Raw genomic sequence first — 13,716 nt, 5'->3', positions numbered from 1 at the left:
TGAAACAATCCTAAACGCAGTACATGGTAAATTCATGCTAGAAGTTACATTTAAAAAGAAATATATAAAATATACAAAAAATGATACAACAGTCATATTACACATTTTCGAGCAATATTTCGTTTTTGTAAAAATAATTAAAAAGTTTATTTTGCCACTTGAAATAAAATAATTACTCTTCTCATAACTTGCCTTATACTGCGTTTTGTTTGTATTACACTAAAAAAAAACTTATTTTTGTGTAATCATTCGTAGATTAATCAAGATTGTAAATAGGGTAAGGTTTCCGTACTTGTAATAAAATAAAACAAAAAACTCGAATTATTTTTCGTTCATGGTGCATTAATTCAAATTATTTACATTTTATTTACAAAGTACATATTTAATTATAAAATTATCTATGTTTTTTATAGTTTTAATTCAAATATCAATATTTCTACAATATCTAGCCCAAATGGGTTCCTTGTTTTATATTAGCTTTTTCTTAAAAAATGTTCTGCCCATTGTAAAAACGTTTTCGTTTTATGTTTTTTACTTAAAAAGTAGTCATCATTAAGCGCGGATTTTATGCATTTATGGTGTATATGAATATGAAAAATAAATGCACCAATATAAATTTAAATACTATTGTTTTATAAAACATATTCTGCATATGTTTTCCATATTGGCATACCGCATTAATGCATAAAATTTCCAATCTAGTTGTTATTTTACACGTTCCTTTTATGCTATGGTTTACTTTATCTTTTTACTTTTTGCACTTCATCGGTTCTCATGTCGATTTCGTTCAGCAAAGATTTTGCAAAATTGTTAGCACTAGCTTCCTTGTCCAAAAAATCAGATACTAACTTGGACGATGGCTTGCCACCTCCATGTGATAAACATTCTTTTCGATATCGATCCCCGGCGGTTCGATTGAAAGGATCTGCTTGGAAATAAGTCTGCCATATCCAAGAAGCAATTGCTCGAGAAATTAAATAAGAGTAATATTTTGCACCATATCCAACTAAGTGAGAAAATCTTAAATGCCATGCCTGCAAACAACATTTATAGATTCATAATCATTTCTTATTAAACATTTCCTAATAAAAAATCAATTTTTAATTGTTTCCTTACGTTAGTAATTATTTCATTTATAAGTTGTGAATATGCGCAAAACAAGTATTTTTATTATTGAGATAATAAAAAAAAAACATACTGTATTTTCAACGTAAGGTAGTCCATAGTATTTTCCTTGTATCTCTTTCAAAACATCAGTTGATGATTTCTCCAACTTTCCACTGTGATAAACTTGATCTAACATGCTATAACATACTTGATTTTGTAACTCGGAAGCACAGAATATGTTTTTGGAGGCATGTAATTTTTCTAATAGAACCGTTGGTATTTGCTCCAATGTTTGGAAGTGTTTCGCGAACGTGGACACAACCTGATATATAGTACATATTGAATCATTAAAAGATTGTGTAATTTATAATTTAATTATTAATACTATAATTACAGTCATAACTCACTCTTGGATCAGTTGCAAAATATTCCATTAATACACTCGGTACCTCTGCAAAATCTGTACTGCATCTGGTACCAGTTACGTGTTGATATTTTGTTCTGCCTAACATAGAATGTAACGCATGACCCATTTCATGGAACAAGTTCTCTACAGAAGCAGGACTTAACAAACACGGGTTGGACCATCTTGGCGGTGGCAAAGATAACATTAATACTGCTATTGGATTCTACGTATTTATAAAAAGATTAAATTTCCATTACGTTAATGTTCTATGTATTACAAGTATTTTATACTTGATAAGATCCGTCAGACAATTGTCTTCCACCTCTAATAGTAAAATGACAGTCTTGATTAGGTTTGCCTTTTCTCTCAAAGAAATCACAGTATATATGTCCCAAAACTACTTCGTTTTCATCTATAACAGCAATTTTATGTATATTATTTGCCCAAACTTCGCCTGATATAACTGGCATAGACTCTAGTCGAATGCCATATAGAGCTTGCGTTAAAATATTTATTCCGTCCATACAGGCACCGAGCGAAAAATATGGAGTAAATTCGGTGCTAGATATATTCAACCAGGTTCTTTTTGCTTTTCCCATAAAATACGCGGTATCCCATGGCATTAGGTTCTACGCAAAGAGAAAGTAAGTTTACAAAAGGAGCTCTAGAAATTTTACAATAAGTAAAAGTTCGATAAGTTTGATAACAACCTGTTCTGTAATCGATTCTGCATCTTTCATTTTTTGCATCTCTTTGAAATCCTGCGCTGCTTTGAGCTTCAAATTATCATTTAAAATATTAAGAAAATCATATATCACTTCCGGCGTTTCTACCGTACTTCCTCTCACGGCTCTAAAACATGTATTTTCTTTGTACACAAGGATACGGATAATATTTATTCTTAGTTTATAGTCAATTAACAATTAAAATTTACCGATGAGCATACGATGGAAATCCACACAATTTGGCCAAGTAGTGTCTCGAGTTTAAAAGTTCGTGCAAGAGATACTCTTGATTGTTGTCTGGATATAAAAATATACGATAAGCCGCTTCTCGAACTAGATTATTAGAAGAATCTACGTAAAGTCCTTGCACTATTATCTGATTATCCTTCATTGTGAAACTGTGAAACGTATTTAACAAAGTTCAATGAGCTACATTATATAAATCAGTGTCTTTCAACGATTGCTCAACCGCAATACTTACTGTTCCTTTACACCCGGTGGAAGAATGTTAGCGTCCACTGTTCGCGCATTACCCGCACCCGCCATGAACTTCTGACCTATCTGTGTTACAAAAATGTTGTATATTTAAATACGATCGAGCTTATACAGGATGTCCATACATAAATGAGACATTTATGAGATATTTGCTTGTATATTTATGGATAAACATCTTGTATACGTATACACGTGTAAAAAAAACTACATACTTGTAATATGTAATCATTTAACTGTACGACATTCTCCCGTTTAGATTCCGGTAAATGTATACCGCACTGTTCAAAATCAAACAAGAACAATTTCGCAACATGGTCATCCACGACAGACGTTTCTTGGATATCTCCATTATTTACTGCGTACCGTAGCGCATTATACAGTTCACAATGAGTATTTAATCTGAAGAGATTTACAAACGATTTTTTCTACTTTTCAAATCGATAAAGGAACAGAATTTAATACATCTAATAACGACAAATTATAAATGGATATGACCATTGTGATTTTTTACTCACACTGTAAGGAAAAATATTTACTTTTCTACTATACCACTGATGAATATACAAGCATTTTCTGCAGCTTTAATAAACTGTTTATCTGGATGCGCGATTCTAATAAATTCTGCCAAGTCTGCAACTTTGCATAGAGCATCGGACAAATCATCAAAAATTTCTACAATCTTGCGTTTTCTATTTTTACTAGTGGCCTCTGCTATGAGTACATCCGTTTGGATCATTGCTTGATCCTTCAAAATGCTGAATCCCTCTGGAGTTCTTAACTCTGGTATACCAAATAATCCCTGTAGAATATTTAAAAACTTAAAAATGCAAACCATCGAGTAATTCGAATAATCAAATTGACTTACAGTTTTATTTTTCGACAGGTTGAATTCATGCTTTTCCGTGGTAATGGAATTGAACGCTGTTGCGAGCGGCGACCATGTATTAACGCTCCTATGATTTTTAAAGTGCTTCAACGTCTGTTTCTTTAATATTTGCATCATTTTTCACGTAACATTAAATTGATCTTTTTAATAGAAACAATATCATTCATTCAATAGTTTGAAAAAAATCTAGATTATTCGAAGAAACTTTACATAGCCTGTACTCCAATGTTGTAACAACGAATCATGTTTCGTTAAATATCTTCAGATTAAAAAACAGACCCAACGTTATAATATTTATATTTCATTTCTTGAATATTCAACTAAAACAATTTTATGTTCACTTTGATGATATATAAAATAACGTTTAAAATATTTCTAATTGAAACAGTGCCTTGGTGCATCATGTGTTTCATACATGTAAAGCGGTACGGCTATTTTTACAACGATACGAATGAAATATTATTTTCGAAATTCGACACAGACAATATTCTATTGTAATTATAATGAATTAAACTTGGAAGCAATATAAATTATATACTATTTAAAAGGCATATTTTACACACAGCTCGGTGTATATTGTGTACGAAAGGTTATACATAAGAAATACCGGATCAGTGTCTCGTTCGGAATTATTCGGAACTCGGAACGATACTCTGTTCTCTGTTGAACTTTGCAGTCTCGGGCCTCGGGAAATCGGGATCGGGAATCGGGAATAGTGATTCTATTTTTGACTTCTGCAGTTACATGTTAGATTACGGACACTGTCAGCTCTTCGTTGAAATGGAGCGAGAACAAAATTGAAACCGCAAAATGACCCAGACCGCTATGATAGCTGCGTTTTTCTAGCGACAGAATTTTCATGCACAACAGTTGTCTTATTCGGCCGACAAAGTTCAGTCTCCCAAAGGATCATGATACGTTTGTAAAAGTCATATTGCGGGGTTTGGTGAAATCGCAAATTTCAAGGTTATTCGTTAAACGCAAATGGTAAGAATGATGTTTATTAATCACTCGCGTTCATATCGTCTCTCAGTGTTCGAATATGACGATTTCTATACACGACAATACATTTTTAAGTGGAAGGGGTACTGATATCTATACAAGGATATGTCTCGTCTCGTACTATATCTACATATTACTTGTCAACAGTTCATTTTTTTCCCAATAAGTTTCGCTGTTTAACAGAAAAGTAAGAAAACTTCTCTAATTATATTATAGTTTCTTTGTATTTAGAAGTAGTTGTCTAATTAATTTTATCGGAGATACTAATTCTATTTGGAGAAACAACAGTTTCAAATAAAACAATTTGAAAACATGATCAGGATTCTTATCTATAAAATTAATTTTGTTTTTTTTGCCTTGTAGTCTGATTCTGTGATAAGTGGAAATCTGTTCGCTGCTGCTAAACAATTAGCAGATAGCGAAGTCCAGCTCATAAAAGCTATAGAAAATTCAAAAGGAAAAGACAACAACAGTATTATTGGAAACATGTCTATGTCGGTGAAAAAAAGTGCCAAAAAATCTGCGAAAAATTCTAGCGTAAGTATACATTTAAAAAAAAAATCGTTATTAATTTTAATAATTAGTTTGGCTAAGAAATTTATGTGGGTTTTGGTAATAATAATATATTTGCAACATAATGAATTTATTCGTCGTTCTTTTAATCAGATTCGGCCATCCGCTGCTTTAATAGCTGCTAAACGAGAGGCAACGCAACAACATATATCGCAAAGGATAAAGTGTAGCTCTATCTTTGTACATGATATATATCAAAAAGCCATAGATGCCAACAATTTAAAGAGGAAGAAAACTGGTCTTGTATACGATCTGTCCATGTCGGAACACGAATGTCTTTGGGATCCAAATTATCCAGAATGTCCTGCCAGATTGACGAATGTTCTACGAAGATGCGAAGAATTAGGTTTAATAAGTAGGTGCAAATTCATTGCACCTAGGCATGCTACGGAGAATGAAATACTCACGATGCACAGCCAAAAACAAATCGATATTTTAAAGGCCACAGATGGCTGTACAGATGCAGATAAATTACGGTCTCTCTCGTCTAAATACGATGCAATTTATGTACACCCTGTATGTAAATATTTATAAAATGCAAAGTAAATTTTAAAATAATATAAGAATTTTAATACTAAATTATTAAACATTTCTTTAGTCTACCTACAAATTGTCCCTGTTAGCCGTGGGCTCGACGATCAACTTGGTGAAAAGTATTTGTAAAGGTGAGGTACAAAACGGAATGGCTATTATAAGGTATAATAATTTTATAATTTATCTATAGATAGTATAACAGTTACTATGTTGTAAACATTGAGCAGTAATACGTTTTATTTTTATTCTATTTTAGACCACCTGGACATCACGCAATGAAAGTAGAATATTGTGGATATTGTTTTTTCAATAATGTTGCGATCGCTGCTGAAAATGTTTTGAGTAATAATTTGGCTAATAAAATTTTGATCGTCGACTGGGATGTACATCACGGACAAGCAACCCAACAAATGTTTTATAATGATCCACGGTACATCGTTGTTTTCGTAATTTTCTCGTAATATTTCTCGTAACGAATGTTCCTTTTATATAAACATTTTCCGTAGGGTAATCTACTTTTCTATTCATCGTTACGAGAATGGTGAATTTTGGCCAAATCTTCGAGAATCTAATTTTCATTTTGTCGGAGATGATTTAGGACAAGGATATAACTTCAATGTGCCTCTTAACAAAATTGGTATGACAAATGCTGATTATTTAGCCATATTTCAGCAAGTTTTATTACCAATGGCTTACGAGGTAAGTATAGCGTATTGCAATAATTCAATTTATAAGTTAAATATAAAATAGAAAAATTTTAATTATTACAGTTTCAACCAGATCTGGTAATAGTGTCAGCTGGTTATGATGCAGCCTTGGGCTGTCCAGAGGTAAAATGATAAATATATTATTATTTATATATTATTTTTAGACTATATACATCTAATTAAATTTTAATTGTTCATGATATTAAGGGCGAGATGTTGGTGAGCCCTGCATGTTATGCTCATCTATTATCATCTTTACTGAGTTTGGCATCTGGAAAAGTTGCTGTTGTACTAGAGGTATGACAAATATCTTAACACGTCAATGTGTTAAACATGACGGATTTATAATTCTTTAAATATTTTATTTTCAATGTATCTTTACTTATAGGGTGGCTATTGTTTGAAATCATTAGCTGAAGGTGCAGCATTGACGCTACGCACATTGTTAGGCGATCCGTGTCCCATGTTACAAAATCTTGAATTACCTTCGTTAAGGTACCATCGAGAATCTAATATAAGGAATTTAATACAAGGAATAATATTAATTGATATACAATTATTACCATTTCAGTATACGCGACTCAATTTTAAATACGATTTACAGTCATAAATTATATTGGAAATGTTACCAATATCAGGATACGTACAGTATTAATACTACCACGCATAATAAGGAGCAAAGTATTAATGAACATTTACCTACAGTTGTATTTAAGTAAGAAATCAAATGATTCCTAGTGAAAATTTAGTTACTAATTTTAATTACGTAAACGTATAACTGTTTTATTGTAGAGGAAACGATATTAGGCCAGAAGTGTACGAAACTGGTAATTGCTATCCAGTTCAAAGTAAAGAAGTTATCGAGTTGATAGAAAAGCAGTTAAATATGTTAATCCAATGTAAGTTGCTATTTAAATATGATTCATCGTATGAAATAAACGGCTACATACATAACAATTATTATTTTGTTTTAGTTACCAATTTGTCCATGTCATCGAACAAAGTGTGCGTAGTTTATGATGATAGAATGTTAAGTCATTGTGATTTAGTTGACGATAGTCATCCGGAGAAACCAAATCGTATTAGTGGTATTTACAAAAAGTACGAAGAATATAATTTACTTGATCGATGTTGTGTACAACAGGTATTCTAATATGCTATAAAAAATGTTAACTTTTACACCTTTGTCTGAAATATAATCATTCTTTTTTTCTTTTTTTTTTATAAAGGGACGAAGTGCAACGATGGAAGAATTATTACTGGCTCATTCGAAAGATTACATAGATAAGATAAAGACCACCGATGGTTTAAAATACAAGGAGTTGCAGAAGCTGGCCACAACTTTTAACTCTGTTTATTTACATCCTGAAACTTGGACAAGTGCCTGTGTATCTACCGGATCTTTATTACAAATAGTCGATAGCGTATTAAATGGAGAAAGCCAATCTGGTGTAGCTATTGTCAGACCTCCAGGGCATCATGCAGAAGAAGATGCACCGTGCGGTTTCTGTATTTTTAATAATATTGCTGTAGCAGCTAGATATGCCATAGAATTTCATCAGTTGAAAAGGTAATTATGGTTTCATCGATCTGTTGTTAATTATGCGCGCTTGCATAAAGATAATATGTTGTATATGTTCAGGGTTTTAATAGTGGACTGGGACGTGCACCACGGCAATGGAACGCAATCGATCTTCGAAGAAGATCAAAAAATTCTATATATGTCTGTTCATCGTTTTGATAATGGGAATTTCTTCCCAAATTCTAAACGTGCTAATTATACCTTTGTCGGTTCCGGCCCGGGAGAAGGTTTTAATGTCAATATACCATGGAACAAAGTCAGTCTTTGTAAATACGATATGGAAAGAGCTAATGCGAATAAAATGTAATTATTAATATATTTTACTTCTATGTGCGGCACGTAGAAAGGAATGGGCGACGCAGAGTACATAGCAGCATTTCAACAAGCAATAATGCCAATTGCATATATGTTTAATCCAGAACTAATTTTAGTCTCGGCGGGTTTCGACGCATGCATTGGCGATCCACTTGGTGGTGTGTGAATCGATTTTATAAATATTCTTTCTAAAAGATTTGCTCGAATATTTAATTTTTAATTATTTAGGTTGCCGCGTAACACCAGAGATGTATGGACATTTAACACACTGGTTATCTTCTTTGGCTAATGGTCGTATTATCCTCAGTCTCGAAGGGGGTTACAATATTAATTCGATTTCACATGCAATGACCATTTGTACAAAAACGTTACTTGGTGATCCTTTGCCGATGTTGGAAAGCAATCAGACTCCGTGCGCGAGCGCCGTTAACTCTATAAACAATGTTTTAAAAACGCAGAAGCAATATTGGCCGAATTTAACATTTAATGTGTCTCTGCCGAAAGAGAATGTACTCCCCAAGGCTAAAGTGTTACACGTAAAAACAAATGAAGAAACGAGAAACGTTGAAGAACATTCCAAGCAGTCCGAGTCTAAGATAGCGTTGGAAGAAATTGAAAGTGAGAAGTTGGAGTTGAAAATTTCGATTAATAAAACATGTCTAAATTCTGTGACGGACGAAGAAATTTCAAAGTTACAAAACGAGGTGGAGAATATAAAAATAAAGAACTCATCGTACGACGACACTTCAAAGGCGATCGAAGAAGCTCGTAATAAATTATTAAACATGCAAGGTATGATATATCTAGGAAATGTATGTATGTATCGGACATGTAAATGATTTATTGGTACATTTTTCAGTTTCCGAATATGGAAAGAAAAACGTAAATCAGCCGGGAAAGGAAGCGTCTTCTGAGAAAAATGTTAATAACTCAAACCCTGGTGGCAGCAGTGGTCGGAATGAAAGATCGGCTGCTGAAGGAAGTGTTGCTACAAACTTGTACGATTACCTGTCTCAAAATTTGCAGGTAATCAATGCCTGAACTCTTGTTAGGGGTGACCAACCAAGGTGGCTTGCAAGGGGTTAATTAGACAATCAAACTAGACATTTAATATTACTGTTATAGGCGTTGGTAGTTGGAGAAATGTTTGCAATAGTACCTTTACGAGAATGTCCACACCTGGATAGTGTCAGCGATGTACCGGGATCGGGAATCAATGTACATTTGCCATGTCTGGAATGCGAAAGCAATGTTGAAAATTGGATCTGTTTACAATGTTACACTGTACACTGTGCGCGCAGCATTAATCAACACGGCGTGTTGCACGTAGAAAGAACGGAACATCCTTTGGCTCTGAGTTTTACCGATTTATCGGTTTGGTGCTACAGTTGTGAGGCGTACATAGATAATCCGGTGAGTTATAGTTGTAATACCTATAAATAATTATAGATTGGAATATTCAGCGTGTTCTGGTAAATATATCCGTTTTGACATAAGTCCACACGAATTATTTTTGGAATACTGAACCGGAATTTAATAAAATTTTAGCGACTATACGCTGCTCGTAATGCCGCACATCAAAGTAAATTTAACGAAGAATTACCATGGACATATAACGAGAATTGAAGTGCAAATATTTAATAATACATTTGTTATTAATACCATATGTATTTCCGAATATTTATAAATGACTTATATAATAGAAATATGATCAGTTTTAATATTTGTTATTTACTTATTTTACATTTAGTTAAATTTCAGACTTGTCGATTTTTACATTTTATATCATTTCATTTATTCAGAATTTACGAGATGAACAAGATCGATTATACGAAAATGTTTTTACTTTCACGAGTAAATAACAAATAATAAATATATATACATATATATTTGTTTTAATCAATTTCAAATAATCAAACTACTTGTAAATTAATTTTGAATGTATACAATATTTACATTTACAAAGATAGTGACTTTAAATAACTTCACATTCTATTTTTCTATGTAGGATAATGGTTATTAGGTCAATATTAAGTTACAAATAGAACTAAACAAATTATGTTAGAAATGAAAGCTTAGATTAAAGTACAGTGCCCATAAGTAAATTTAATTTTTTATAGTCGCTTTAATGCAAATATCAATAATTTTAAACAAATGTTTGTACATATACATATGTGTAGAGGGTGTTCGGCCACCTCTGGGAAAAAATCGGAGATTCTAGAGGCCGAAAAAGAGAAATTTTCTTTTAAAAATGCGTATACATACATACATTTATGAGCATTAATTTGATCTCAAGTTTTATATTTACATAAGGATAATACGGTTGCATTATTAACGGTCATAAATATTAACGCATTTTATTTAAGACGGTATCTTACTTTGAATTTAATTCATTAATAAATGTAATAATTATAGCAAGAAATTAATAATAATTACGTATAAATGAATTTTATTCTATACAAATAAATAATCAAATAAATTTATATATGTATCTTTCACGATGTATGCGTACCTTCCCATTTATTCTGTATCAAATATTCTATTCGTATCAACAACAACTCAAATTGCTGAAAAGCGTCGAATACATCGTTTATAACTTCTAGAAATGTTTGCACCGACAAATTATTCATACTTGTCAGACGTAGGGCACTAATCATTTTCGTGAACGGTAATTTCTCGATAGTAACGTGCGGATAAAATCTATTTACAGTATGATAATTAAATAAATTTGTATTATTTTGAATGGACATAAACTCTTTCACGTCTGTGGCGGGAAAAGCATAATATAATCTGTATGGTACCTTTCTGGTAACATATTTTTGTTCGCATTCTCCAAGTTTTAAGGCAATGATGTTATATACATCTTTCATAGGTTTTGAACCTTGTTCGTAGAGATGGAAATCTTTAACTAACTTATATTTGTAATTTCCGCTACTTACGTATGTTCGTTTAGTGTTTCTTAAATGTAAAAGTGCTGTTGGTATAGAATAAGTATGCGATGTAAATAAATGTACATGTGTAAGGTCTGGTTTTGCTTTTAGTTCGGTTGCTACATGAGATGTTAAAGGTAAAATACCACCTTGATGAGCAAATCCATAAAAAAATACTAACGCAGCATTACACACGAACCAAAAAACTTGCTGTTTACTGAATTTGGTCTTTGTTGTGAAAGATTTCGGATACGCGTTATTTTCGGCAATACGTGAAACGGTATCGACTCCCGATATTTGATTCATGTTCGGTGCATACAAGAAGACTAGAGGTAGCAACGTCGGGATTATAAATCGAGGTTCTTGATGAGGAAAAATTGATAGCAGTGTGATAGGTACGATAAAAGATGTCGTCATTAGACCGACAACGCTTTGTATACGGGGCAAATCCAACCACCGAGCTTTCAAACCGCTGCAAATAATAACTTTCCATTAACAATTTTATATTCTTAACTTATTAAAATAGTAGAATATTAATAAATTAATCACCTGTGTAACATTTTTCCAAATGTTAAGAGGCCGATAACTCCGAGAACGTTATACAATAGAGGTACATTTACTATGAAATGTACATAATGGGGATGTAAACCATGATTCTGTAGGTTTTTAGTGTTCGTATTGTATTTGAAAAAATTTAGCGGCGTTACGACGAAGTTGTTCATGGTGATGTCAAGGTTACCTATCTCTGCCATTGTTAAATAACCAAAATAAAAGCTGTCGACCAAAATAAAAACTATAGCCGTAGGTATTCCGCATACAATGAAAGTAAATATTCGAACGTGAAAATCACTAAAACCTATGCTCTTTGAACCTAAACCTCTTTGCAACCAAAAGAAGATAGGTGAAAGGGCAAATGCAATGAATGTCGGTCTGTTAAATACACCAATCACAGTAATGGTTGCAATTTTAACACAATGATTTAAAGAATGCGGGGGCAGCGAAGCTTTAAGCTTGTAATATTTTACTCTTTCCACGCCACTTTTTGCTTTATTATATTTATCCGAAAGATAGTCACTTTGGACAACTACCTGAAACAATAAATATATTTTGCATTATTTAATAATCTGATAAATATTTACAGAGGGACGTTCATACCTTTTCTGAATATGCCATACAATGTGATGTGTAGTACAATAGCAGGGCCATTAGTATCAACTCGATAGCATTAGATAACGTACGAGTTGCATAAACAAGCATTACATAGGAACTGGCATAAGTGATCAGTCTTATTTTATAATTTTGACCGTACATGTAACATATTTTGTACAGGCAATAATCCGATACAAAGGATAAGCCGCATACAAGTAGACGTGGAAACATCACCAGAAAGTATGGAGATTTTAATGATATACCAAAGTAAAAACGTGTATACTGTGAAAGTCTTGTTAAGATCGAATATGGTAGACCGACAATAATCTGTGGTATTAGAGCAGTTCTTACAGGAAACGTAGAATTGAATTCCCATGGTTTGTTAATGTCAATATCAAAGTAATCCCCTGTGAAATTAAAAATGTTTGTAACATACGGTTTCTTTTGTGTAACGATAAGCCTCGACTTACCAGATATTACTTCGATCGACTGGAAATATTCGTCAGGATGAATATATCCAGTTTGTGGAAGTAATGTTAAAATAATTCTCAAACTAGCCAGGAACCAATAAAGGCCTATTTTTCTTCTTATTGGTATAGCAGGTCTGTATTCGTCGATCGACCTTCTATATTCATTTTTGGAGTGCATTCTAACATGCGAGTAGAGCGATTAAACAGGGCCGGTGACTTATCAGATCAGTTTAGTAAGGTTAAGACAACGAATAGAAGAATTTTTTTCTATCAAATTGATCATATTTCCGAATTCTTGTAAGACGATGCGACATTAGTTTTAACCACACAATATAATTCACCATATTCTAGCTACCTAATCATAATATTCAATTCCAAATAGAATATAATACAGACAAAAATTAAAACATTCGCATCTCGTTGGACGCGATAGTTCCTGATTCTGGTTACCAGTAACCGTCATAGATAAATAATAAAGCCAACAAAATATACCTTCTCGTTCTCGAATCATAATGAAAAAAACATTATGAAAAATTTTCTTTATGGAAATACACGTTTTAAGTAACACCACCTGATCATTAACTTGACTGTTGAGAAAAAAGAAATTTTTTTATTATTTCTATGTACGAACGCACATATGATGTATACACCTTACATTCATTTTACAATTACCGTAAAAACATATTACTTGTCTGTTTAATTTATTTATAAAACGTGCTATTAAAATTTCGAGGCATACTTTTATTTAATAGAGTTTGAAATGTGCAAAACATTTCTTACGTTTATATGCATTAATAAAAAATCAAAGAAATGTTTTCGTATTTCTTTTCATTGG

General features: G+C 32.4%; 3 protein-coding genes across 10 annotated transcripts; 1 reads left to right on the top strand and 2 right to left on the bottom strand.

Annotated features, from left to right (window-relative positions):
* Positions 1-467: 467 nt before the first annotated feature.
* On the bottom strand, positions 468-9,605 carry LOC122404035 (mitochondrial intermediate peptidase). 3 transcript variants are annotated; one of them, XM_043407891.1, is made up of 11 exons: positions 9,492-9,605; positions 3,599-3,686; positions 3,270-3,532; positions 2,946-3,132; positions 2,720-2,799; positions 2,448-2,636; positions 2,224-2,365; positions 1,804-2,142; positions 1,515-1,736; positions 1,199-1,429; positions 468-1,034 (listed from the first exon to the last, which is right to left on the bottom strand). In XM_043407891.1, exons 3-11 carry the CDS (start codon positions 3,467-3,469, stop codon positions 741-743), a joined length of 1,884 nt encoding a protein of 627 aa, XP_043263826.1. In that variant the 5' UTR covers positions 3,470-3,532; positions 3,599-3,686; positions 9,492-9,605; the 3' UTR covers positions 468-740. The 3 variants fall into 3 exon arrangements, with proteins under 3 accessions (XP_043263826.1, XP_043263825.1, XP_043263823.1); XM_043407890.1 differs by lacking the exon at positions 9,492-9,605 and adding an exon at positions 4,227-4,363 and having other exon boundaries at positions 2,221-2,365; positions 3,599-3,759; XM_043407888.1 differs by lacking the exon at positions 9,492-9,605 and adding an exon at positions 4,227-4,363 and having other exon boundaries at positions 3,599-3,759.
* Positions 4,316-11,461, top strand: LOC122404033 (histone deacetylase 6). Of its 4 annotated transcripts, none has more exons than XM_043407887.1 (20): positions 4,316-4,606; positions 4,769-4,808; positions 4,985-5,158; positions 5,288-5,710; positions 5,793-5,890; positions 5,985-6,158; positions 6,235-6,427; positions 6,499-6,558; positions 6,643-6,732; positions 6,824-6,930; positions 7,007-7,150; positions 7,228-7,334; positions 7,410-7,579; positions 7,665-8,005; positions 8,078-8,273; positions 8,361-8,490; positions 8,561-9,124; positions 9,192-9,358; positions 9,458-9,745; positions 9,881-9,983. In XM_043407887.1, the coding sequence occupies exons 3-20, from the start codon at positions 5,108-5,110 to the stop codon at positions 9,956-9,958; spliced, it is 3,381 nt and encodes a 1,126-aa protein (XP_043263822.1). In that variant the 5' UTR covers positions 4,316-4,606; positions 4,769-4,808; positions 4,985-5,107; the 3' UTR covers positions 9,959-9,983. The 4 variants fall into 4 exon arrangements, with proteins under 4 accessions (XP_043263822.1, XP_043263820.1, XP_043263819.1 ...); XM_043407886.1 differs by having other exon boundaries at positions 4,537-4,606; positions 4,697-4,808; XM_043407885.1 differs by lacking the exons at positions 4,769-4,808; positions 9,881-9,983 and adding an exon at positions 11,374-11,461 and having other exon boundaries at positions 4,506-4,606.
* On the bottom strand, positions 10,186-13,686 carry LOC122404036 (GPI mannosyltransferase 4). Of its 3 annotated transcripts, XM_043407894.1 has the most exons (6): positions 13,554-13,686; positions 13,374-13,468; positions 12,882-13,060; positions 12,418-12,818; positions 11,812-12,350; positions 10,186-11,734 (listed from the first exon to the last, which is right to left on the bottom strand). In XM_043407894.1, exons 3-6 carry the CDS (start codon positions 13,057-13,059, stop codon positions 10,828-10,830), a joined length of 2,025 nt encoding a protein of 674 aa, XP_043263829.1. In that variant the 5' UTR covers position 13,060; positions 13,374-13,468; positions 13,554-13,686; the 3' UTR covers positions 10,186-10,827. The 3 variants fall into 3 exon arrangements, with proteins under 3 accessions (XP_043263829.1, XP_043263828.1, XP_043263827.1); XM_043407893.1 differs by having other exon boundaries at positions 12,882-13,468; XM_043407892.1 differs by having other exon boundaries at positions 12,882-13,617.
* Positions 13,687-13,716: the final 30 nt, after the last annotated feature.

The sequence above is a fragment of the Colletes gigas genome, unplaced genomic scaffold (genome assembly GCF_013123115.1).
Source record: "Colletes gigas isolate AHSC1104 unplaced genomic scaffold, ASM1312311v1 Colletes_gigas_Sc00097, whole genome shotgun sequence".
Taxonomy (NCBI): Eukaryota; Metazoa; Arthropoda; class Insecta; order Hymenoptera; family Colletidae; genus Colletes; species Colletes gigas.
Note: the sequence above shows the minus strand (reverse complement) of the source record. Positions and strands in the feature narration are given on the sequence as shown.